The sequence below is a fragment of the Gallus gallus genome, chromosome 5 (assembly GCF_016699485.2).
Source record: "Gallus gallus isolate bGalGal1 chromosome 5, bGalGal1.mat.broiler.GRCg7b, whole genome shotgun sequence".
Taxonomy (NCBI): Eukaryota; Metazoa; Chordata; class Aves; order Galliformes; family Phasianidae; genus Gallus; species Gallus gallus.
In genome coordinates, this window is record NC_052536.1 from 17,370,195 (window position 1) to 17,394,290 (window position 24,096).

Below are 24,096 nucleotides of genomic sequence, written 5' to 3' on the forward strand. Positions count from 1 at the left end.
CAAGTCAGTTAATCTCCGGCGTATTTTGAGCACTGTGTGGTTCCTAATAACAGGCCAAGTGGCAACGAGCACAGCGACTGGCACTTAGGTTCTGCCAGCGCCCCATTCACTTTCCAGGTGGCAGGGAGCCCTGCGGTCCTAAGGCAGGGAGCCGAGGCGTCTGAGCAGCCCCATGCGAAGGGGGCCCGCTTCCTCGTAATAAATTTGAAGCACATGAAGCCCTTTGCTCCCAGACACGTACTGCACGGCCCAGCTGGTTGATGCTACCACACCCCCAACAAGCACCGGCCGCCATCTTCTGACGGCTGCGGGAGAGCCCGCCACCATGACGTCACTTCCGCCCCGGCTGGCGCGGGGCGGCACCCCGCCGTAGCGGGGCCGGGCCAGAGTTTGTCTTCCCGCGATAGCACTGCGGAAGTGCGACTGAAATCCGCTGCCGGCCCTGCTCTGGAAGCCTGTGCCTCTCTTGGTGTCGGCTGCGCTGTAGGCCTCAGCCCCATGGATCCCTTCCTGGCTCTGCTGAATTCTTTGTCCGCCAGCCTGTCTAGCAGCGAGCTCTGCGAGCTGAAGTTTCTGTGCAAGGACAAAATTGGGAAAAGGAAGTTGGAGTCTGTCCAGAGTGGCAGGGAGCTCTTCAACTTCCTCATGGAGCAGCAACTGATCGCAAGTTACAACGTAGACTTGCTTAAAAGCATGTTTAAGACCATTAAGAGAGAAGATTTGATCTCACAGCTGGAGGAGTTCATAGAGGAGGGAGAAGCCAGCGCTCCTGATGAGCGGCCTGACATGAAGGAAAGACGTAGGTGTAACTTTTTCCTTTTTCATTATTTTTTTCCAAGTGATCTCTGTAAACGTGTGTTTGAGACCTGAGAGTGCTCAGAGCACAGCAGCCCTCAGTTCCCAGCTGTGGCTGCTGCTAACGGTGCTGCAGCTGCTGAAGTGCTGCTGCAAGGGCTGTGTCATACCCTGGAAACGTACCATGAGGGCAGCATATGCTGCAAACAGCTGCTCCTTCAGCCCTGAGCACGGAATCGTAGGGTTTGGAAAGGAACTCTAGAGATCATTGAGTCCAACCCCCTGCTAAAGTAGGTTTTCTACAGCAGACTGCACAGGTATGCAGCTAGGTGGGTCTTGAATATCTCCAGAGAAGCAGATTCCACCACTCTCTGGGCAGCCTGTTCTCATGCTTTGTCACTCTGGCAGTAAAGAAGTTCTTCCTTGTATTTGTATGGAACTTCCTGTGTTCCACTTTCTGCATGTTGCCCCTGGCTCTGTTGCACACCGCCAGAAAGAATCCACTCCTATCAACCTGACTCCCGCACTTCAGATACTTACAAACAGTTATCAGATCCTCTCTCACTCTCTTCTTCAGACTGAGCAGTCCCAGGTTTCTCAGCTCTCAGCCTTATGATCACTTGGAAGTCCTGCTCTGTACTTGGAGCTCCCAGTGTACTCAATAGCTTTTCAGACATGATGTGACCTTCTTTATGAGTGTCTTATGAGCAGAACACTATGTAATAGTGTTTTGCTTAATAAAAATATATTTCTTTCCATATCATCACTAACATATTTCTGCTGTTTCAGGTTTGCAGAAGGTAGTTATCGAAGTTATATGCGAGAACGTTGGGAGAGACTGGAAAATGCTGATGCGAAAACTTGACTTTTCTGATGTGAGAATGGAGAGAATAATGGTAGCCAAGCCAAATAATTTACGAGAGCAATTGTTTCAGTCGCTTCGAGAGTGGCAGAAATGGAAGGGGAAAGATGCGAAGGTGGCTGACCTAATAAAGGCTCTTCGAGACTGTAATATGAATTTGGTGGCAGACATAGCTGAACAGAAGCTCTTTCACCTGAATACAGAAAACATGTGAAATCAAGATAAAAACACTCAGACCACGGGTATGAAAGGAAAAAAAGAAGCAATAGTGCCTTCTGATCATCTGAACCCAAATCACTGTCATTGGCTCTGTTAATTCTGCCATTAATTTATGTGCCTTAAAATTAATAGCTAATTTCAGGTCAGGTAATAGCTAATGTGAAAACAATTTCATTTCAGCCAATGCTTTGAAGTTGGTGCTTCCCTTAAGAGATTTTAACTTTTAGAATACAAATACTCCACTTTGCAGAAATACTCCCACCTGAAAATAAGATATGCTTTATTGCATATTCCTTACAAGTGCCTTGTCTGTAATTACATCCATGGGACCCTTCTGAGGGAACTGAAAATTTCATTAGGAGGTTGGAATATTCATATATACGTATATATATACATATATATATATATATATATATACACTCTTATTTTATGTGATCTGTTTGTAACTAGTGTGAAAGGGGTAAAGAGGCTGAACTCTTACCTATGTAGTGAGTCTTGTCTTTGTTTTGAGTAGCATAAGGTAATGTCTTCCATAATTTTTTGAACACCTTTACTATCAGTAAAAGAATACAAAGAAGACTGTAACCTCAATCTGTAAGACAGCAGTGCAATAGGACTCATAACTACTGTAGTGGGTTTCTTGGCAGAAAATGTGCCTGGATTGAAAAACAATCTTGTTGAAATTAATTATGAAGTGCCTTTATATACAGAATCACAGAATGGTTTAGGTTGAAGGGGACCTCTGGAGGTTATGTGGTCCAACCACCCTGCTGAAGCACAACCACATATAGGGCAGGCTGCCCAATACCATGCCCAGGCAACATTCCAGAGAAGAGAGCCTACAACTTCTCTGGGCATCCTGTGCCAATGCTCTGTCACCTGCGCAGTACAGAAGTGCTTCCAGATACTTAGTTGAATAACATCATCCTGAGAGTGATGTTCTCCTGAAACTATCAAAGAAATTGTACCTTACAGATGTTTACAGCAGACATTTTTTTTCATTGCCTTGAATGTTTTAAGATTTTCTGAAGCTAGTCATCTCATAATCCATATCAGGGAGTCTGGTCATGTCTGCTGGATGCTGCAGCTCACCTTATCAGTAACTTACAGTTATCTGTGGTCTTGGTTTAAAAAAAATATATATATATATGCTGTAACAGAAACTTAGAAAACAAAATGGCTTCTTTTTAGTCAAGAAGAGTGAAAGCTTAGGGAAAGAGTACTAACTTTCTCTCCAGTGATATCCTGTGAAGGTTGGATACCTTTTGCCATTCTTGGTTCAAATACTACCAGAACTGGCAGTACTTCCATGTTCTCTGCAATTCTTTACTTCTTTCCTATTCCTTTATGCTTCTAGAAAGTGGCTGTAAGCAACTCACAGTTGAAGGAGCATTTATAAATGAGACCAGACCTAAAAAAAATACAGATTTTATGCCTAATGTAACACTGGAAAAAGCTGCACATGCTTTAAGACACTTAGGGCAATGAAAGCCTTGAAATTATTCATTATTCCAGGGGGGAAAGTTCTCTGAAATTATTATTGTTCAAATGAGTTGGATTGTTACTGCAATCGTTCATCTAACTACATAGATGAGACCTGAAGAGGAAGGCTTCTTTTCTTTTTTTTGCTACTGTACCCATGTGACTTGGCTTTGTTCAAGTTCTTGTTGTGTGGTGCCATTACTGTGAAGACCAAGTATCAGCATGTAGTATTACATCACTACTCAGTCTAAATGTTGTTACAGTCATAATTTTCACGTTTTTGTTGAAGTTGGTGCTTCTAGTTTAGAAGATTACCCTTGAATACTTGATTGTAGTTACTGGAAATTGCTGTAATGTGAACTTTTTATTTGGGCTTTTCCTTTAAAAAAATGCTTGCGAGGATCATTTAAATCATATTAGTGATTATATACAAGAAAAGAACAATGGGTAATATGAAAGTTTCTTCTGTTTTTTTGGCAGGTGCACTTTTTAAGAGCTTGCTCCAATACTTTGTCAGCATCAATTCTCAGTTCCAAAGTTCTGGTAGGAGATGAAATGTTGCACTTCAGCTCAGAAGTTTTAGAGATGTTTTTAATAGTGTTTATCCCCATTCTGCAGTATTTAATTTTTTTTTTTTTTTTTTTTTTTTTTGCTTCATGTATTTTAATCATCTTTGTGAGCAGATTGGAAGAGAAATGAAGTTAGCAAAATGAGTTATGTTTGTGGCGAAGCACTCTGCAGCAGTTCCAAGTTTAGTCTGTCCACTAACATGTTTTCCTTATCTACTTGTCATAAATCTTCTAGTTTACAAAAGATACATTTATCTGGAATATTAAAAAGAAGTATATTGCCTACTGTATATAATCAGAGTATTTTTAGAATCATTAGGAATAGCAGTTGTAGCCAAGCGTTCGTCTGCAAGAAATCTCCTGCCTTAGAAAATGTAAAACTTTAGGATTTGTACTTTTATACCGTATAATCTTGTGCATATTTCATTAAAAATATTTCTTTAAAAGCAAAAGAAATGGAACTGGATTTGTCTTATAGGATTTGCTGTTTATGAACAGATCTCTAGTGAGGAGAAAATAAATGGTGGGGACACTTAATGCAAGGAGTTGTGGCAAACAGGCCTTGTGTTACCATGTCCTTCTTGGAACGTCAGAAAGGAGGGGAGGGCGGGGGGTAGCAGTAGCTTTGAATGCTTTTGCCTGGGGAGGCATACAAGAAAGAAAGTTTCTGCCAGCCCTTAGGAGCCTAAAATTGAATGCAGTGTATGCATGGGAGATAGGCCTTTTATGAGTAACCCTATTAAAACTGGTTTTCTTCTCTACTAGTCATGCTGTGGTAAGGATACTGTAGTTGTTTTATAATTAATTAAAACTGTAGTTTACGCCTTATACTAAACCTGCAGGCTCCTAGAGGATGCAATCAGAGGTGTTATTCTCTGAAGTCTGTACTAGTAATAGAGTATTACTGAGCGCTTAACACTGAATGCATAGGGCATGTAACTTAATTACCCATTTTATCAAATTCTCTCTGTGATAATCTGCAAGAATATCTGAGAGAATCACTAACGTCTTTGTTTCTGTTTTTGCCTCTTGAGAATATTCTATTTTCCAGCCTTGAAAAAACAACACATCAAAACACGCTGAGAGTAAAAAGCAGTATTTCAGGAGAACCTGATATTGGCAGATTGTTTTCTTCATGACCCTTCACAGTCCCTTTCACTACGTGCCTGCCACTTTGATACTTGAAGATGTCCATAATTGTATGTTGCACATTGATTTTTTTTAAGAGGCTGCATTACTTTCGTGACAGCTTAAAAGAAGTTTTCTAGACTTTTAAACTCCCCCTACACAAGTTGGTTTTCATGACTACTTCAAATGCAATGTTTTGTATTCCTTTTTTCTCCATTCCTCAAACACAGGCAGCTGCATTTCCTCCAGCCTTTGTCTCACTCCTAAAACAATGGGCTACTTTATGAAATCTAATTGCTTCAGTTAATTGTCTAACGCAGACAGCTTAGTACCACATGCCGTACCTCAGAGCTCTTGCTGGCACTCAGCATGTCCTTAATACAGACTCTTTGGTTGATTATTTTTCAATTTATATTTAATTTCTAGTCACTGTCTTTGTTTCTCCCATGATTGCCAGAAGGTGGTTTGTGTTTTTCTTCCCATTCTCTGCATAGATCGCCTATGTCCTTAAAATACATTCCAGCATGGAAAATACTGTTCCAAGTTGTTTTCCCTTTGTGATATATTACTTCTTTCCTTCGCCAGTGTTTTTATTGCGATCCTTAAGGATGCACCAATAGAACTGCAGAAACCAGTTCACTGCTTCAACTGCATCCCATAAAAGTAAGAAGTATGGGGGTCAGATGAGAGGTACGGGGCTTTGATGCCTGTGAGTGGTACAAGGACTATGGAAGAATCTCTGTTTTCATAACAGTTTTCATAGCGGAGGCTTACTCTGTGTTGAGAGGGTATTTTGCAGTGGGTTCTGGGAACTGTAGGCTTAGGAGAAAGAAAGCACAAACGTACACAGCTGCCAGGAAAGTTGGATTAATAAAGAAAGGAAAGACAGGCTTCTGTGCAGTAAACTCACAGGCGTTCTTAATGACTACACGGGCTTAAGTTTCTTCAGAACTATTTCTTCCACTGTTTCTCCTCAAGAGCATTACTCATTCACTTCTTAAAACAGACCGTTTAAAACCAAAACATTATTAAACACATTAAAATGTGTTGCACTGCCGATGCTAGTCAAGTGTAAATTCAGTAATCCTCATGCTTGGATAAGTATTGGAGATGGAGGTGTTTTTTCATTGTTTTCCAAACAGTCTGTGCTCACAGTCCTGCTTGGTGATGGTGATGTAGCTTTCCCTTCTTTCAGCCTCGAGTTTAGTTTGTCAAATCGAAGGTTAATTTCACGTCCCTGACGGCTCAGTACTTAAGGCAGCTTTCAGTCTGCAGAATAACCGGGTGTTGTAGCAAAGTTAAGGGTTTTGAAACTGTGTTCTCCAAGACTCTGAAGAAGATGATATTTTTATCTAATATATATTGCGTAATACAATGTAAAGCCATTCTCGAGGTTTAGATCTCTAATACAATGTGATAAATACCTGTGCTAAGAAGAGTAGCTTAATGTTAACTTTGTATCACGAAGTTCTGAAACTGGCATTTTTACTTCATAGCGTTCTGGCCTTTGGATCGGGCTGTTGTGCTGTGTGAAATTATAGGAGAAATTTGGACCCTTGTCCAGGAGATGCATAAAGCATTCAGTGGGGCTTTTAGCAATAACACTGCAATGAAAAATGCTCACAATTTCTATTCACTTCTGCTTCATAATTCCATTATTCCTGTTGATCACAGCTGGATTATTAGCTCTAGAAAATAATTTGCATAATTTAATAAGCGAGTGCTTCTTACTGTGGCCCAACTTCACAGCTTTGCCACTGCCGGTAGTGAAGATTTGCCTAAGGTGCTGTATGACAGTATTTCTGTACACTGGTTGGGAAGTGATTATGTGTATAAACCTGGCACCAGATTTATGTACAGTGAGCATATAAACTACAAGGAAAGTTTTATATAAAAATCATAGAATCATAGAATGGGCCTGGGTTGAAAAGGATCTCAAAGATCATCTAGTTTCAACCCCCCTGCCACAGGTGGGGTTGCCAACCTCTAGACCAGGCTGCCCGGAGCCACATCCAGCCTGGCCTTGAATGCCTCCAAGGATGGGGTATCCACAACCTCCTTGGGCAAAACTGAGCCTCAAAATTATTCTTGCCATAACCTCTTGAACTTTAAGCATTTATACACTTGTAGTTCTAGGCAAAATTACCTCATTTTTTCCCCACTCTTTTTCAGAATTTTTAATATTTGGGTTTTTTTGAAAGATTTGTGTTTTTTTCTTTATAAGAAAGAGGTTCCCGCATCTACATCCATCTGTTAAATAACAAAAGGGAATGAAATATCTGACCATTAGAGCTAAACGCCTTCCTTTCTTTTTTTCCCCACCCAATAGCCTCCCTGAGAGTTGGTTCCTGTAGCTTCTAGGCATAGTGCCAGCGTTTGAAAAAAAAAAAACTGCAGAGAAAACGGGAATGAAAAGGGTGCAGCACCTGGCAGGTCTGGGCCCATGATTTCTGGGTTCAAAATCCTGTATTCTTTCTTTATGCCATGTTAAATGGGAGCAGAATTTAGTCACAACTTCCTGGCTGTGAAGTCCCTAGTGTGGGAAACTTTGGTTAGCCGGAATTACCCTCAAAGCCATTATTCCCATGGCAACTGCTTTGCACAGGAGTGCATTGGGCATGTGGCTGCAGCGTGCTCCCTCCTGGCTATCCAGCTAGCTGAATAATGCTGGGAAGCTGTTACTAATTGGGAGACTTGCGTCTCTGGTAGCTGACCGTGTCAGAAAGCCCAACTCCAAGTGCAGGAACACTGAACAGAATTCCTGAGTTGATTTTCTCCCTTCGCTGCCCCATTGGGATGGGAAAAACGAGAGTGCGCAGGACTAGAAATTAAAGCATTTGCCTTTGACGTTTCCTAAACATCAGCTGAGCACATGGTGCTTCCATTTCTGTATCTAAACTGGGCTGTAAAACTCAAACTTGTGTGTCTAACTGCGTGTTTGTGCACGAAGTAACTCATGTATATGCAGATGAAGGAAAACTAATGTGAGCTAAAAAAAGCAGCGGGTACATTTCTAACTAACGCCTACTTGCAGCTCTGTCATATGCCCCTTAAATAAGTGGACTTCATTATACAGTTCTTTCCTTCAAAACATCCTACTTTTTACAAAAGTTAGCACTTCGTATATAAAACAATGTTGTCTCTCTTACGATACATTGCATCGGAATGTCAAGTTCCACACTTGGGCTGTGAGTTGTAAGGGATATTAAGAGGTAAGGTGTGTAATAGATAACTGCAGGTACCTGTCTCTTTGTTCCATACAGCATTTTTTTCTCTCATTTCCTGGACCTTCACCATTACCAGCACTCCAGCCCTGGCTCGCTTTGAGCCTTTCTCACACAACCAAATGAGATCGCTGAGGTGAGTGACAATTCAAACCTGTGGTTTTGTGTTATGCTAACACAATATATGCCACTACCATAACTTCCTGACTGTGAACAGGAGGCACCCAAAAACAGTGGATTTCACTCTATGAGCAGCACAGCGGATGTGGCCCTTGTTTCCATCCTGGGTTCAGTGCACCAAGCAGGTGCTGAGCAGGGAGGGGTCTGAGATCCCAAGCAGCCCTTCAGCACTGTGGAATCTCCTCCTGCTGCAGGACCTGCTAGCAAAGAGATATGACTGCTGCTCGGGGTTGAGCTATGGGGAGCTCAGTTTGTTCCGTGAGGTCTGAGAAGTTCCCACGGGTTAATTTAGAGGAATTTGAGAAAGAATTATGGAGAAATTAGATCAGTTCCTTTTGCTTAAACAGTGTCTCATAGCCTTGTCCCCTTTTCTCCTTTAAAGATTACTTTCATCCATTATCTCCCTCCTACAAATTCATACCCCCGCACGTCATAAATGTTGAATGATTATCATACAGAAGCCAGAGGGAAGACAAATACTGGTTCTCCTGGTGGTTTGAAGAGGACTTTGACATTGCTAGAATCATCCCAAGCTGTTCAGACGGCCCGTTCCAGTGGGTTTTAATGGTTTCAAATAGGATATGACAGCCTCAACTGTAGGAAAGTGGGCACTGGTAGAATTGCCCCGGTACCTGTATCCTGTGTTTTTGAAGTGTTATCATGTCAGATGTTACAGCAGCAGTGGCAGCTTCCTGTTTTCCCAAAGAGAGGCAGAGGGCAGCTGCTGTCTAAAGAATGCCCTGGCTTCTTTCAGTCACATATTTTGGTATCACAGAGGTGGTGTTATTGAAGGCAGGCAAAACAGCTTCTAAGCATGCAATCAAACTGAGCCATGGGAGCTGAAAAAACCTTTGTGTGCTCATAAACCTTGCTAAGAACTTACTGAACACCATGTACATAGACTTTTCTACAGCATTTTGGTCACAAACTGATAACAGAATGAGATGCTCTCTGTGAGCACTGAAAGCTGGGAGTCCTTTCCCCACTGTGACTGCTCTGCATCCTCACCTTTCTGCAAAAGGTGTGACAAAAAAGCCCAATCCAACGAAGCATTGCTAGATTTGGTACCTAACACTTTAAATTCAGGACTGTGGATTTAGACTGGCATGAAGTTTGCTGAATGTTTTTACTGTAAGAACATAGTACTACAGGATTTATTTTTGTTGTATAAGTATGTATGAAAAATCTCCTTACTAGCTAAATGCTCGTGGACGTGCAGCAGTAAGCACAGTATGTGACTGCTGGCTACTCCCGCAAACCTGTTGGTATGTGGCTTAATGATACAGTGGAATCAAACTTGGGCTGTGCTATTTTGGTGAAAGAAAACTGTGCAGTTTATTATGGGAGACAAAGAAAGTGTTAGATGTGAGAATGACGTGCCTCCCCAGTCCACATATGCTTGTGTATGTGTACATATGCATATCTCTGTGTATATATGTATACATATGCATACATGCACACACCCTTAAATAAAGCTATTTGATATCATCTGGAAAACAAGATTTTCCTGACAGTGCTATTTCTCAATACTGTTTCTCAGACTTACGTCTATCACTGTAAGCTGTAAATAAGCATATCCCTCTGACAGTCTCCAAGATCAGCCCCAGTTTTGCCTGAAACAGTTGTGTTGTATTTTGGGGCCAACAGTAAATAGCAAGTACAAATGCAGGGCCAGCTGCTGCATCTTCAAGATCAGGCAGAGAAAAAGTGATTTTAAAGCAGTGTTTCAATCTCACAAATTTAAATGCAAGAGTTGGCTTATTTCCTAGTATACATTAGAGCAGTCATGGGTTGCTATTACAATCAGCATTTTCCTTCAGTGTAATACTTGAGGCCAATACAAATCAGTGATGCTGACATTAACCCTCTGTTCTTTACCTCGTTACAGCTGCTGCCTGCATGAGTGAGAGTCAGCATCAATTCTTTAATAAGCATCCACATTTTAGAAACAGTGTGTGTGACCAAAGTGAACGGAAGAATCTCTCCTCATTGTGGACACTTTGATTTGAGTTGTTTGTGGTGCAGATGCTGCTCACACCCAAGCTGTCAGTGGAGCAACCCCAATTCCCAGCCTGTCCATGAATGTTTAAGGAAGAAGATAGGTGGGTCTCGGCTGCTTTAGTCTTAGGATTCACTGACAAAGAGTACAAAGAACAGTTTAGCTCCAAGTTCCTTCTGTGGCAAGGGCAATGGATCTCCTGACTGAAACTACCAAATTAACCTCACCTTGGCTAGACTAAGTATTTTGTGTTTGTGTGTGAATAAATGATTCCTGGAAGTTGCAGGTATTATCATCCACAGTTGCTTAAGGGACAAAAGGGAATTAGGCTTATGTGGATTTGCCGGGGGGGTCTGACCTGTATGGGGAGTACCAGCTGACTGATGGTGTGCAGCACACAAAGAAGGATCCCAGCATTCCTTGCCTCTGTGCACGACCCTGAGTGTCCTATGGCAGCTTCACTTACAGACCACAGCTAGAGCCTGTTCGTGAGTAAATATTTATGTTGACTCTTCTAAACGTGAATTACAATGCAGATAGATGACATGATCATGGTGCCTTTAATATGAACCGTGTTCAGGAGAACAAGGAGTTAAGCTCTGAAATTAATTATTTGCCCTGCTTGTTAGAGTATTGATGAGCAAAGTCAGGGGCTGCTGATTTTTATATCATGAGTTATTCCCCCCTGTATCTTACACAGGATGGCTTTCAGCCGTTTCTTAAATGTTTTGTTTTCATATTGCTATTCTCAATTTGTTTAAAGATCAACTAATTGATGTGGCTTAGGAGCAAGACAATGACAAGGCTTTTTCAGCTTTTGTACAACTTCCTAGAAATAATGATAATTGAAGAAAGAGCTAAGAGAGGGCTGCATTTCCTCTTATTTCTTTTGCAAGCTACACACCATGTAATCTTATTTCCAGCAGCTAGATTGTGTCTTTTTACCTAGTACCTGCCTACGTTAGTTAACTGATATTTGATAAAAGTTATGTAAATACATCCAAACGAAGGAACAAGACATTCAGGCAAACAAAAAGGCAAAATGAGAACTGGAGTGACTAAGAGTATTGTTTGGCAAAACACAGGAGCAAATCTTGTGATGGTAGCCCAGGTGAGTTAAAAGACTTCTCTTTAAGAGCTTGATGCAGAAGGCATTTCTCAGTTTTTAAATGACAGAATCATAGAATATCCCAAGTTGGAAAGGACCTGTAAGAATCATCAAATCCAACTCCTGGCTTTACACAGGAGTGCTCAAAAATCACACGATACGGCTGACAGCATTGTCCAGCCACTTCCTGAACTCTGGCAGGCTCGGTGCCATGACTGCTTCCCCTGGGAGGCTGTTCTGATGCCCAGCCACACTCTTAGTGAAGAACCTTTTCATGATATCCAAACTGTATTTCTTTCATGTGCTGCATGACTCCAAGTTTTATAGAGGAGATGATGTGTGGAGGCAGGTACATTCGGTCAGGCTAGTAACAGACACACAGCCAGTGGCAAGCCAAGAAGGGACACGAAGCCTCATTATGTTTTTCTTATTGTTGAGAAAGATTATTCAACAAGGACCTGGACATCCTTGATGCATACATCTCTACACAAGGAAATCCCAGCAGCACTAAAATGGTGATTTCTGAAAGGAACCCTGAAACTGCCTTTCTTTAAAGCAAATATGAATGCAGTGGTAGGGATGACCATTGCAGCTGGTGGGGTGCAGAGGGCTCTGCTGGCTTTCCACCTTCTCTGAGAGGCTCTGCAGAGCCTGCTCCCCACTGTATGTCTCACCCAGATCATGTTGTGTATGCTCTGGATTTATGGATTTGCAAGGCATTTTGCTCAAAATCATGGCATTTCTTCAAAAGAGGGATGAGAGCAACTCTCTTGGCTTATATATTGACAGGCATGTGCCAACTTTCATGTATTTGCTTATTAAATTAAAGAGTTTATGGTATTGGAATACCACCAGATGGTAGGGACAGACCAACGTAGAAGCAAACAGAGAAGGAATTTACTTAAAAAAAACATAATGTAAATTTTGCAGAGGAGGAGAAGCACTGCTTGCTGTGTTCCCATTATTTTTCTTTGTGTTTGTTTCAAGCTGACTTGAGCACTGTTCCCAGTGGTCATTTTTTTTGTTCATCTGGCATAAGTAGATCTCTTCTTTCTAAAATATTGTCTGCTTTCCCTCCGGGTTCTTCTCTGACTCTGATTCCTTTTAAAAGTCAGTCTGCTGCTTAAGGCTACTACTAGGTATTCTGAGCTGAATGTTTACTACTGTATGGCTTATACTTATTTTCTGTGTCAGACTCTGACCTAGTAACCCTCTTCTTCTCCAAATGCCAAGGGTGATGTTTAGTTTTAAGTGACTGGGTTGCCTAGGCAGAATTGCTATTAATCAGAACAGAAAAATGATGTTGGGTAATGACCTTTCTTTGGCAGCAGTTTAATACACCGTATCTGTTGGCAGATAATTTCATTTGATCCTTGGGATAACCTTGAAACTGGAGATATTTTTTGGCAGTAAGCGCTGGTGCCATTGCAGGTATCCATAGTTGTTAATATTTTAATCTGTCACAGTTTTCTGTGTGAATTAATTCTGAGGCTGTGTTTTTGCTCACTAAGTCAGCAGATTCATTTTACAGATTAATATTTTTAGCAAATATTTTTCAAGACTGTGGGGAATTATAAAATGGTGGAAACAAACACTGAGGGGTTGGACTTGATCCCCAGAGGTCCCTTCCAACCTCTATGATTTTGTGATTTAACTCCAGTGTACATAAACCAGTGATTCACTGAGAACAGTGTTTACATTTTCATTCGCCTATAAGCTAAAGCTGGTTGCACAGCAAAATGTTGTCTGTTTTATACACATACAATTTGGGAGTAATACCTTACCAACATTATTACCTTCACATACACAGGTTCCAATTCAGCATGCATCTGAATAATGATGATAGTGATTGCTGCATGCAGTTTCATGCAGGCAAAGTGTGCGTAATGAAAGGTATGTTAACATCTTGAAAACTAGTCGGCTAAGGATTAAAAATAAGATTAAGTACTATATGAGATCTCTCCATTTATTTTTTAAATGCCTTTATCTACTTTCCTACAACAGCATGAAGGGCTAATAATAGAGGATGCTGAGTACATAGAAATCATGGTCCAGTTTGCTTAGTGCCCTCTCCAAAGCCACTTGAAGCAGTAGGAGCCTTTGCATAGCAGACAAACTAAGTATATTCTCTATATATCTCCTTCAGACTCTAACTTACAGGAGCAGAAGTGTTACTTTATGTGCAAATCCTTTTTAATCTAGTTAGACTATTTATAAACTCCCTGTGTGTGTTATTAAAATAATCTTTTTTTTTTTCCTAAAACATTCTAAAAAGATGAAGCCTCAGTTTTGAAATGATCTGCATAGAAATCAACTCCCAGTCCCTCTTAGTATTCAGAAGCTTGAAAGAGTGATTGTCTATAGAGCTCACTCTAAGATCAGCACAAGGTGTTTTGCAATAAAAAAATAATTCCTTTTTCTTGGTAATTGAATTTTTATATATCCTCAGAGATTGCCATGGCTCTGTATTTGTAGGTCCCTGTTGTGCAAATATAATCGTTTAATTCCAGACCAGTTAGAATTAATGAGTAAGGCAGGCAAGCCTCGGGCTGCAAAACACAAAGCAGAGAAGCTGATTACAGTACTTTTTATTTCCACAGACATTCGTATTCATTTTACTTGCTTTCCTGCAAACGAGCTGTGCCATTTCTCACACATATTTGGCATCCCAGCCCCAAATTTGTCTCTGGCTGCTTCAGGGACCTAACTGTGTCTCCCATGGCCAAAATGCAGCTGCCCTAGGCTCCTGATGCAGCCAGTGAGAAAACAAGCATCCCAAGCGGGTGATTCATGGACCACACCAAAGGTCTGAATCGCTCCCATGGAGCGGCTCTCTCACTCTACTGATTACAGAGGCAGGCAAGGGTAAATGGGTTCAGAATGTAGGTGATCAGCCAGGTGGAATGTATCCAGACCTGCTCCAGTGAGTCAGGAGGTGCAGAATCACAGCTGTTTCTGAATCCTTGACTCTAGACCTTTCTGCTTCAGCTATGCCACATGAATTTCCTGATTTTTTTTAAAGTGTATCTAAATAATGTTCAGCCCTATTGCCCTGAACTTACAACTGAAAGGGATTGTAGGTAGAAGATGTCATTTGTTACATTCAAACACTCTATGTAAAGATGCACTGAAATCAGTATATTCACTTACTGTAAACTACCCTTGCATTAGATATTAACGATACATTTCACTCAAGATTGAACTAATTGATACTTTTCTTTAGAAAGTCTTCATAGCTCAGGGGGATTTCTGTCACTGTAAATCAATACAAAAAAGACAACAGCTGCAACAATTCTGTGCTGTAAACCGCACAACTGGAGCTGAAAGTAATCTGCAAACCTTTTCAAGTTCAGTGGGTTTGTACTTGAGTGGGCATATGCATTTTTGGTTGTAGGAACAGCAGCTGAATTTAGAAAATATTTATAGTACTGACATACCCAATAAAATAAATACTGTATGATTCCCATTAAAATACATACTTGAAGTTCATCTGCTCTCTTAAAAGTTTTCTGCACATCTTCAGAGCTGTCTGTTTTGTGGAGGCTGTTCTTCCTATCAGATGAAGCAATCCAACTGAAAACCTTCTGAGATTTCAGAGCAGTCTGATTTACACCTGCATAAATCAAACATCTAAAAATCCATCTAAATCTGTACAGTACAAATAACATGTTGATGTAGAGAACTATGGCAAGCCACTGTTTCTAGCAGTCGCAACTTCCGTTGCCAAAGGGTTGACACATTTTCTAGTGCACTTACCCCTACACTCTGGCATAGCCATTAATTGCTCTGTCCTCTTCTCTATAGACCACCGTATGGTTTCGTCCCCTCTTGTTGCTTCTCCCCCCAGGCAAAGAGGCTCTTCTGCTCAGCAACCTCTGGATGCATTTGTTATGGTAGAAGAATGGCCATGCGTATACTGACGGAAGAGTAATTGGTGCTGTCGGCAAAAATCCTCTCCTTTCAGTATGAAATGAGTGAGACGTGTTCAAAATGTATTTTCCCAGTGGGGCAGCTGGGAAGGATGAGGACTAAGCACAGTGCCACAGGCTCAGCTCAGAAGGGAGAAGCCTGTGGGCCCTGATCTCCCCCAGGTGATGCGATGTAGTGCAGGGAGGCCAGCGGCAGCAGGTGGCTTCCCTCAGCCAGCTGGGGAGGGCAGGAAGGGGCTGCTGCTGATCGGATGGGATAAACACTGGAGCCGTGTCTATCATGTGACAGGAAAGCCGAGCTTTTTTTTCTTTCTTCTTTTCCCTTTTTTATTTTTCCTGCTCTCTGTTTTTACCATCTTTTGCTGAACTTCATTGCGTGGTTATGAGGTGCGGGGAGTGACTGGGTATCTAATCCCAGTCTCCAAAGCAATGACTTTGCTGCCAGTTTCTTTAGTGCATGGCTCTTACTGATCATGTCTCCAAGTGTAGTGCCTCACCAAATGCCATGGGAGAGCAGCCAGCCCTCTCACTGAACTAATAAAAAGGTCATCATGCTTATTCAGTGAAAATATCTGAGCTGCTCACACTTGATGCTGTACAGCATGTCTTGGGGTGCGTGCCGAGGTAGAAGGAAGAAGGAAACCATTTTTCTGGTACTGCAAATAAAGAGAAATGCCAAGAAGTATTTTGGTGTTGTACAGGAAATACCTAGGGATTTTCCTGACTCTATCCTGAGTATTTCATGTGTACTATGTGCAAGACAGAGTGTTACACAAAGATCTGATGATTCAGTTGCACTTTGAAACACTGATCCTACCTACACTCGTCTGCCCTGGCCTATGCTGGGCTCCACACAGGGAGCCATACAATGTGGCTTTGAAATCCTGATCTTTTTGGGGTGCCTTAGAAATTTCTGCTGTACGTAGGGTCTAGTCTTTGAGTATAGCACTCAGAAAGCTGAGTATCTGACAAAGATATTTGCAGGAGGGTGTGTGGGAGGCACATTCTTGAATGGGATCGTCTGAATTTGAGTTTTCTTCTGGACTAAGCTAACCTTTTGGGCATGAATAAATGCCTAGCTCTTTATACATGAGGAGACAGTGCCTCCCTTTTATATGAGACATTTAATATGCCATGTGAACTCTGTTTCTACCTGAGGCTCTGGACACTGAAACCCATTTATCACGAAAGTGCTTAAACCACTAGCATTTCCATCTCTCCTCTAAAAGTTGTGTATAGAGTAATACAAGATTTGGAGATGACAAAACTATGGTGGCAACTCCTTTAGGCTAAGGAGAGTCTACAGGTGACATCTTTTGCTTCCTAGAGGGGAAGTCTGGCCACAGGTGAGATGAGCTGGGAAAGCTAAATGAGATTCCTTGTGCCTTGTCAGCCGGCTGGTCGAAGTGAGGATTAATTCATTGATTTCCTACATGTTTACTCTCCAGTTCAGAACTGTGTGTTATGTTCTTTCTTCTGCCTTCATAATGGAGCATGATTATGGTTGGTAGAATGGTTTAGTTTTGTTATTAACTACTCAGAGCCAAAACAACATTTAGTTTCAAAGGCAAAAAAAAATCTACATTCTAGATCATCCCAAACTGAGAGAAAATCTAATGATATCTTTCAGGATCTCTGTGAACGCAGAGGTTCAGTTATGAATTTATTCCACATAACCAAGGTCTATGAGCAATTAGTCTGACTGGGTGTAGTGCGGTGTCCGATTTTATAGAGTTTGTCAGTTCTGTGCCTATGGTGTTTAACCTTTTACCCTTACATTCACAAACCTTCAATTTGACTCATATATTAAATGAAAATCAAACCGGGCTGTATTCCTTCTGGGGAAATTTATTAGTTTTTGTTTTTCTTTCTGTATGACAAGTTGAAGTGAAATAGCGTTCGTTCATACAGCTGTAAATTCTACTTCTTTTTCCAGCCAGTTTTCTTTTGCTTGAAAACATTATTCTGAAGAGGCTGGTTGACAGCTCCTTAGATGGAAGTGCTCTGTCCACAGAATTGGTACAGCAGAAGTAATCAAGACAGCAAGTAAGGATTTCACCCTTACCAGCATGTACTGTCCCACCTGCATTCTCACCTGGAAGGACTTCCCTGACTTGCAACACTGATGAGGCAGTCAGGACAAACACCTTCAGTGCCACTGAACTCTGACTCCCAAAGGATGAGGACAAAACAATGAGCACTGTCCTATCAGCAAAGGTATCCCGTGACTGTTGCCCTGCCACCACAGCTGACACAGCTAAGGAACATATTCACGGGGTACAAAAATTCAGATCTCAGCTTAGCATAAGAGGCAAGGCACAACTTTTTAGTCTGTGAAACAGAGAAGATCTCAACACTAAGCACCAATTGCCTGTGCTGGCTCTCATATTTGGACCTCTGCTTCCACGCTGCCACGGTTTATTGGTTGCCGATTAATGGCAATGAGATAATTCCATTAAATACTTGAAAGTCTTTCAAAATTTGTAGTTGTACTTTTTTGATTACTTTTTCAAAAGTTGTTATGGTCCCTATTTGTTCACTTCCCAAATTGTTCCCTTTGGAATAACTGTATTTCTGGATTCATTGAAACAACTGCAGTGAGAAAGCTTTGGCTGGAGTTCTACACTCTTTGTTGTCAGTGGAAAAAAATTGCTCTACTAGCAATAAAAAAACCTAAGAAATATTTGATCACAATCAGCTAATGGCAGCTTAATTTAGCATCCTGTACTTGTTATGCCTGCCCATTTTATGGAAAAATTCCACTGTCTATCATGTGATGGTAGTTTAGGCACAGCAGTTCAGCTGCAGAGGTGCATACCTGGTAACGTTTGGAGAATGACAGAAAAATCAGATTTTTTTAATGCTTTTCAGTTTTCAAAATCTCACTTTATTAGACCAGTATCAATTAGACTTATTTACCTTTTTATATTTCCTTTGTGAATACTGCATTATAGAAGAAGGAAAGAATTACCTGAAATCCTAGTCTGAGAGGTAAGGAAATCCCATCTTTCCTCTTCCCTCTGTACATTTTCATTTGATGTGTTTGTGACTGTGCCTAAAAAACTGGGTCAGATTTTCACTTGAATCTGAAGTGTTTATGTGTCTTTGCTAGAGCTTTGCTTACCTTTTCAAAAAGCAGGTCAAGCTGGCAGGATATTTTTGTTTTCTTTATAGAATGAAAGTCACCACCTGTGGTGTACAAGTACATAATATGATCACGGATGAACTGCATGCAACTTATGGGTGATCTTTGTTAACGCTAGTAAAATGCAGTTTGTGGTAAAGGAATAGAAGCATTCTTCTGTAGAAGTGTGCTTAGAAATAAAGAATTGATTATGTTCAAGTTGTTGTGCTTCACAAGCATAGCCCAGACTCCATGGTTAGTTTTGACATTAATGTGAATTATATGACAGGACCCCTCAGTGTGGATTGAAACCCTCAGTAACAGGTAAAAGGAGAAGGCCAAATGAAGAATGCCCCTTCTTTCTTCCCCTCCTGTGATCATTTTAAGCAGCCTATGTTAAAATCCAGGCTTACAAGCTTCTAGATATTTCAGTATGACTATATCAATGCTTATAAATAATAGTATTAAGTCATACTGAGACTGTTGGACAACACAGGTTAATTCATAGCACTGGGCAGTTTCCTCTGAAACAGCACAATTGATTTTACCCTTATTTCCCCTAACACTTCTATACTGAAAAGATAGATCTCAGTATTTTTTTTTTCAATTATGCTTAAATTGTGCCCTAACTCAGTGTTAACTGTGCTAACCAGCATTTGGCAGAACTTGTGATTTGAATGTGCTTCGTAATATTTGGCTTCTTCCTTAAATTTCCAGCTCCCAGAGTCATGTGATAACAACAGAACCCTCAAGGGGAAAAAAAAATCGAGACCTCATGGCTGTGGAGGGAGGAAAGCTTAAAAACATGACCCAATTTCACCCTAAAGACTCAAATACCAAAGGGAAGAAAAAGAGCACAGTGTAGTAAATTGGTAATTGTAAAGATTTCTGTACTCAGGGGAATGAAGAGTAACTAATTAATGGTCCTTTCTATTCAGTGCTGGGTGTCAATATATTCCATTCACAGATGAGGTGTCACATAATCTGGGCACAAAACCACACAAGCTTCAACGTGGGGACTGTTACTTCTTGGCATGACGTGCCTTTGTCTGTGTAACCGGCCCTTGGTGCTTTTCAGAGCTTTGCACTGTAAAAGCAAGAACAGGAACCAAAATGCAAATGCTTTATTCATAGTAGTAACACAACTCTCTCACAGAGCTCGAGAAGCACGGAGATAAGATTTCTCTAAGCTTTGCCTACACATTCCATCCTTATCCAGGTGCATGGAAAAAAAGCTCTAAAAGCACAATCATCCGGGAACAGAGTGAAAACTATGTGGAAAACACATATATGCTGTTTTGGAAACAGGTCGCATGGAAAAAAAAAAAAAGAAAAGACATTATGATGTCAGTGCACCCACAGCCTGCTTCCTGTGGGGAATGGGTCGTGCCAGCAAGGCCACCTCTGGCCGGTGGGGCCTGGGTTGGGCTGTGCACACAGTGCAGAGGTTACTGTTGGAAGGAAGCTCAGCACACTGTTTTCATCACTATTAAACCTCCTGTCCTGTGCAGGTGAGAGGAGCAGGGTGTAGCTAGCTGGCTCTTCTGACCGCTTTTACTTATGCCAGAGCTGTCGAGTTACACTATTTCACTGGAGAAAACCACTGCCTCACAACTTTGCGAGGTTAAGACCTAAACGCACCGCTCCACCTCGCAGGTATTTAAGGCTTGCTGAAAGCGTGCAGGTCACAGACAGCAGGCCGAGGCGAGGGGGCGGGCTGAGGGTAGGGAGCAGACCGAGGCGCCGGCGCTGGGGCCACGCCGGCAGCCTGCTGCAAGCAGCGGACAGACCCGCCCGGCAGGGCTGTGCCGCGACACGCCGGGCCCCTGAAGGGACGCTGCTCCGGCCGTCACTGCGCGCGGTGACGGGGCCGCTCTGGCGCTGGCAGCGACTCTGGTCCTGCCCTGTTGCTCAGCGAGCGCGCCTCCCATCCCTCCTTTCGGGAGGGTACCCGTGGGCGGCGGGAGTGTCGCTTGTAGGGGCAGGGAATGGCGCACGCGGAAACGGGACTCGAACTCGGAGACCTAAGAGAGAAGGGCTGAAGCCGAGCCGAACCCACCCGCCGCAGCGAGTCCAGAACCGGGGGCGGAGAGGAGGGCGGGCCGTACGCCGACCTCTCGCGGTGCATTGTGGGCCTCGCACTGATTTATATACGAGCCGCAGAGGGCGCCGGGAGACGCGGGAGGCGGCGGCGCGGAGGCGGTGGCGCTCGGGGCTGGCGCGGCGCGGAGCTGCGGGTCGGCCGGCGGCGATCCGGGGCCTCCGAGAGCGCGGGGCCTTCACCGCTCCCCCGGGCCACGCCGCGGGACGCGGAGGCACCCTGCCCGGCGTCGGCCGGCCGCTTATCGGCCGCCACGGACGTGGAGGCGGCGGCGGCGGGCGGAGCCGGGCCCGGCTCGGAGGGACCGCTCGGTAGGGCCCGGAGAGGGGGGCTCGTTCGTCTCTGGCCGCGCCGGAGCCTCCGCGGGCGGGCTCGCGGTTGAGGGCTTTCAGCCGGGAGAGAGGCGCGGCCCGGCGCGGGGCAGAAGGCTCCGTCTGCTCGCCCAGCATCTTTGTTCGGCGGGCCGCTGCTGGAGAGAGGAGCGGCGAGGCCCGCACCGTCGCGTTTCCCCGTTCCTCCTCGGGGCCTGAGCCGGCCGGGAGCTCGGCTCCGCGTCGGATGGAAGGCTGAAGGCTGTGCAGCGACGGGTCTCCCTTCCCCGCGTCTTCCGACCCGATATCAGCTCCTCGCTGCTGGGATTATAAATGTTTGGACGGAGACCCAGGAAACTGAAAGGAGAGCCTCCCGTTGGAATTCGCAGAAGAGAAAAGGAAGGAGGCTTTTCCAAATCCCTCGCGATAAAACTCAAGCCGTTTTCCCGTGCTGTCCGTATTCTGTTTAATAATGCGATTGTGACATGAGTGGGATTTCCGAGCCATGAACTGTTGAAGCTTTTGCACCGGTGCGTCGGACTACGTTTTTCTCTCTGCACATGATTCCCCCATCCCAGCTGTTGCAGGACCTATGGGCCAACAATAGACGAGAGGTTAATTTTCACATTCTTCTGTGCTGGGGACTTGGCTAGTTAGCTGGAGTTGCTGCTGCTTTTTATTGGAGCTGTTCTTTATTGGGCAGTTTTATTTGTTTTCACGTACACGGGGTGTTTCAGTTAAACAGATGTTGGACTGTAGCTGAATGGATGCTTTGCAATCCACAAGATTTTGGAGGATAACAAAAAACTACTAAAAACAGAAGAACCGGTACTGCTGGAAACCTGGAGCCCATTTTCCAAGCCTTTTTATTTTATTGAGCAAGGTAAATAATGGAGTGGTGTTGAAAGTACAGGGTTTGTGGGTAATCAGATGTGAAGATGTTGCAGAGTACTTAAGGGTGCTCAGAACCTTTCAGCAGATTCAGAGGCATAACTTTGGTAGAAGGCTCTGAGAAAGTTCAGTTTTTCTTTAAAATGAGTTTCAGCTTAATGTTGAGAACAGACTGATAACTGAGCAAACCATTTTTTAAGCATGACAGATCTCTGATGTTGAAAGAGGCTGTCTAAAGAACTTCAAAAGTCTTAAGTGGTTCAGTGAAAGAGTGCAATTAAGCACTTGCAAATATTTGTATGTTTTTCCACGTTTTTTAAATGCTTGCTATCATAGCCACTTGCGATCTGTTAGGGTCTCCTACAAGTCCTTTCAGTTTGACTATAGTAAAGTACTTACATTTGCATAATTAATTGTATTCATACTCTGCCTTGAATTATTTTCAATTCCCTTTACCTTTATGTTGTAATTCACAATGACAGCTGCTACTACTTTGTAATGAATTTTTTCTTTTTATCTTTCTTTATGTTTTTATCTCCTGAATTTGGGCTATGTGGATTTACCTCTAATTTATATGCATCACATTTACCAGTGGGTTCCTACAAGACAGCAGCATAAACTCAGGGTACTGTTCTAGATATTATCTGTATATGTTTGAAGACTTGGAAGAAGCATATAATGATTCTCAAAATATGCAGTGTAATCAGTAACTGGTTTAAGTCTATAATTTCTGGTGGCTTGTTGCATGCCTTATCTTTGTTTTTTAAAGATCTCAGCGGCAGTTTGCTCTTAACAAAAATATAAGTCCATTAAAATGAGATCATAGTTTGAAAAGCAGCTGTGAAAATCTGGTTTTGCAAGATGTCACAGGATTCTCATTATGAAGTGATGCCTTGATTAAATTGATTGTCTACCTTTTCACCCACAATCTTAATGAAATAGTGGCAAACACTAAGGTGTTGGCAACCGTTGCTGATGCTATCATTGAGAGACCTAAGCTGATATTATGGATAGTATCCAAAGTCCCTTTGCTTATCCTGTTTAGATTTGTTTGACTTAAATGTATGGTCTTTGTTTTGTCTTGTTTTGTTTCAAGATGATGTGTGAGGTGATGCCAACCATCAGTGAGGCAGAGATTCCCTCTGGGGGAAATGGAGGCCATGGTTCAGGTTCCCCATTACAGTCAGATGCTGATTCCCATTTTGAACAGTTAATGGTATCCATGTTGGAAGAAAGGGATCGCCTTCTGGAAACGCTAAGAGAAACTCAGGAGACGCTAGCGTTGACCCAGGGCAAGCTGCATGAAGTTGGGCATGAAAGAGATTCCTTGCAGAGACAGCTCAATACTGCACTTCCACAGGTATGGACGTTTTGAAAGGAAGCTATTTTCTGGTAACTTTTCTTTGTCGTTTTTACTGTGGTCTTGTATATTCAATTTACTGAACAGGTTATGGTAGGGAAAGATCAATCCAACCTAGTGCTTTCCTGAAGTATTCGTTGGTGCTTGCTCACTTTGAGAAAGATAGAAAAGCAGGACAAGTAGAGAACATCAGCCCATTCCCTCCAGTGCGCTTTCCCTGTTTCTGGCATTTCTTTGGCTCAGGAGTATGAGGTCGTTTCTGCATTGCTTTGTTTAATGGAACCTGGTGGACTTTTTTCTGTCACCGGTGTTTTAGTGTTTCTTACTGCCTGTTTCGTTTGTGTGTTTAAGAAATACATGTAGACCACGTGGGGGAATGAAGCAGACTGTTCTGATATTGTTACAGGCTTGAGTTGAAATTGACTTCTGGATGATGCAGTCTGCTCGCATGTAGCCTGTAGTCCTTAACATATTGTATAGGGCAGTAGTGTGCAGTTAAGAGAGTTTGTAGATGTCTACAGATGTTCTCTGTTCTTAGTTATTCCATTCCAGTCTTAATAAATAAAATCAAAACCAACTGAACTTTGAACGCTCTGGAAAGCTTTAGACTGTAGGCAAAGCAGAGACCACTTTCAGTTGTCAGTTAACTATTGATAGCCTTGCACTTTCTAGCTTGCTTGGTTGTTGTCCCAAGTTTGTCACAATGATGTTGGGCTTGCATGTGTTGTTACAAGGAAAACATGTAAGTTATTACAAGTATCTATATGTTCCTAAATACTGTAGTTACTGTTCATACTGTTTAAAGCAGTAATTT

General features: G+C 42.5%; 3 protein-coding genes across 13 annotated transcripts in view; 2 read left to right on the top strand and 1 right to left on the bottom strand.

The window, feature by feature from the left end:
* The first annotated feature begins 421 nt into the window (after positions 1 to 421).
* Positions 422 to 4,379, top strand: FADD (Fas associated via death domain). The gene is made up of 2 exons (XM_421073.8): positions 422 to 799; positions 1,585 to 4,379. Exons 1-2 carry the CDS (start codon positions 499 to 501, stop codon positions 1,869 to 1,871), a joined length of 588 nt encoding a protein of 195 aa, XP_421073.2. The 5' UTR covers positions 422 to 498; the 3' UTR covers positions 1,872 to 4,379.
* Positions 4,380 to 15,138: 10,759 nt separating this feature from the next.
* On the bottom strand, positions 15,139 to 21,169 carry LOC124418025 (sterile alpha motif domain-containing protein 1-like). The gene is made up of 4 exons (XM_046942538.1): positions 20,980 to 21,169; positions 20,679 to 20,879; positions 18,620 to 18,684; positions 15,139 to 15,179 (listed from the first exon to the last, which is right to left on the bottom strand). Exons 1-4 carry the CDS (start codon positions 21,167 to 21,169, stop codon positions 15,174 to 15,176), a joined length of 462 nt encoding a protein of 153 aa, XP_046798494.1. The 3' UTR covers positions 15,139 to 15,173.
* Positions 20,739 to 24,096, top strand: part of PPFIA1 (PTPRF interacting protein alpha 1) — a 50,804-nt gene continuing 47,446 nt past the window's right edge. For all 11 annotated transcript variants that reach the window (XM_015286875.4, XM_046942395.1, XM_046942396.1 and 8 more), the window contains exons 1-2: positions 20,739 to 21,914; positions 23,019 to 23,282. In XM_015286875.4, the coding sequence (XP_015142361.3) occupies positions 23,019 to 23,282 (264 nt within the window). In that variant the 5' untranslated portion in view covers positions 20,739 to 21,914. The remainder of the gene's footprint in view (positions 21,915 to 23,018; positions 23,283 to 24,096) is intronic.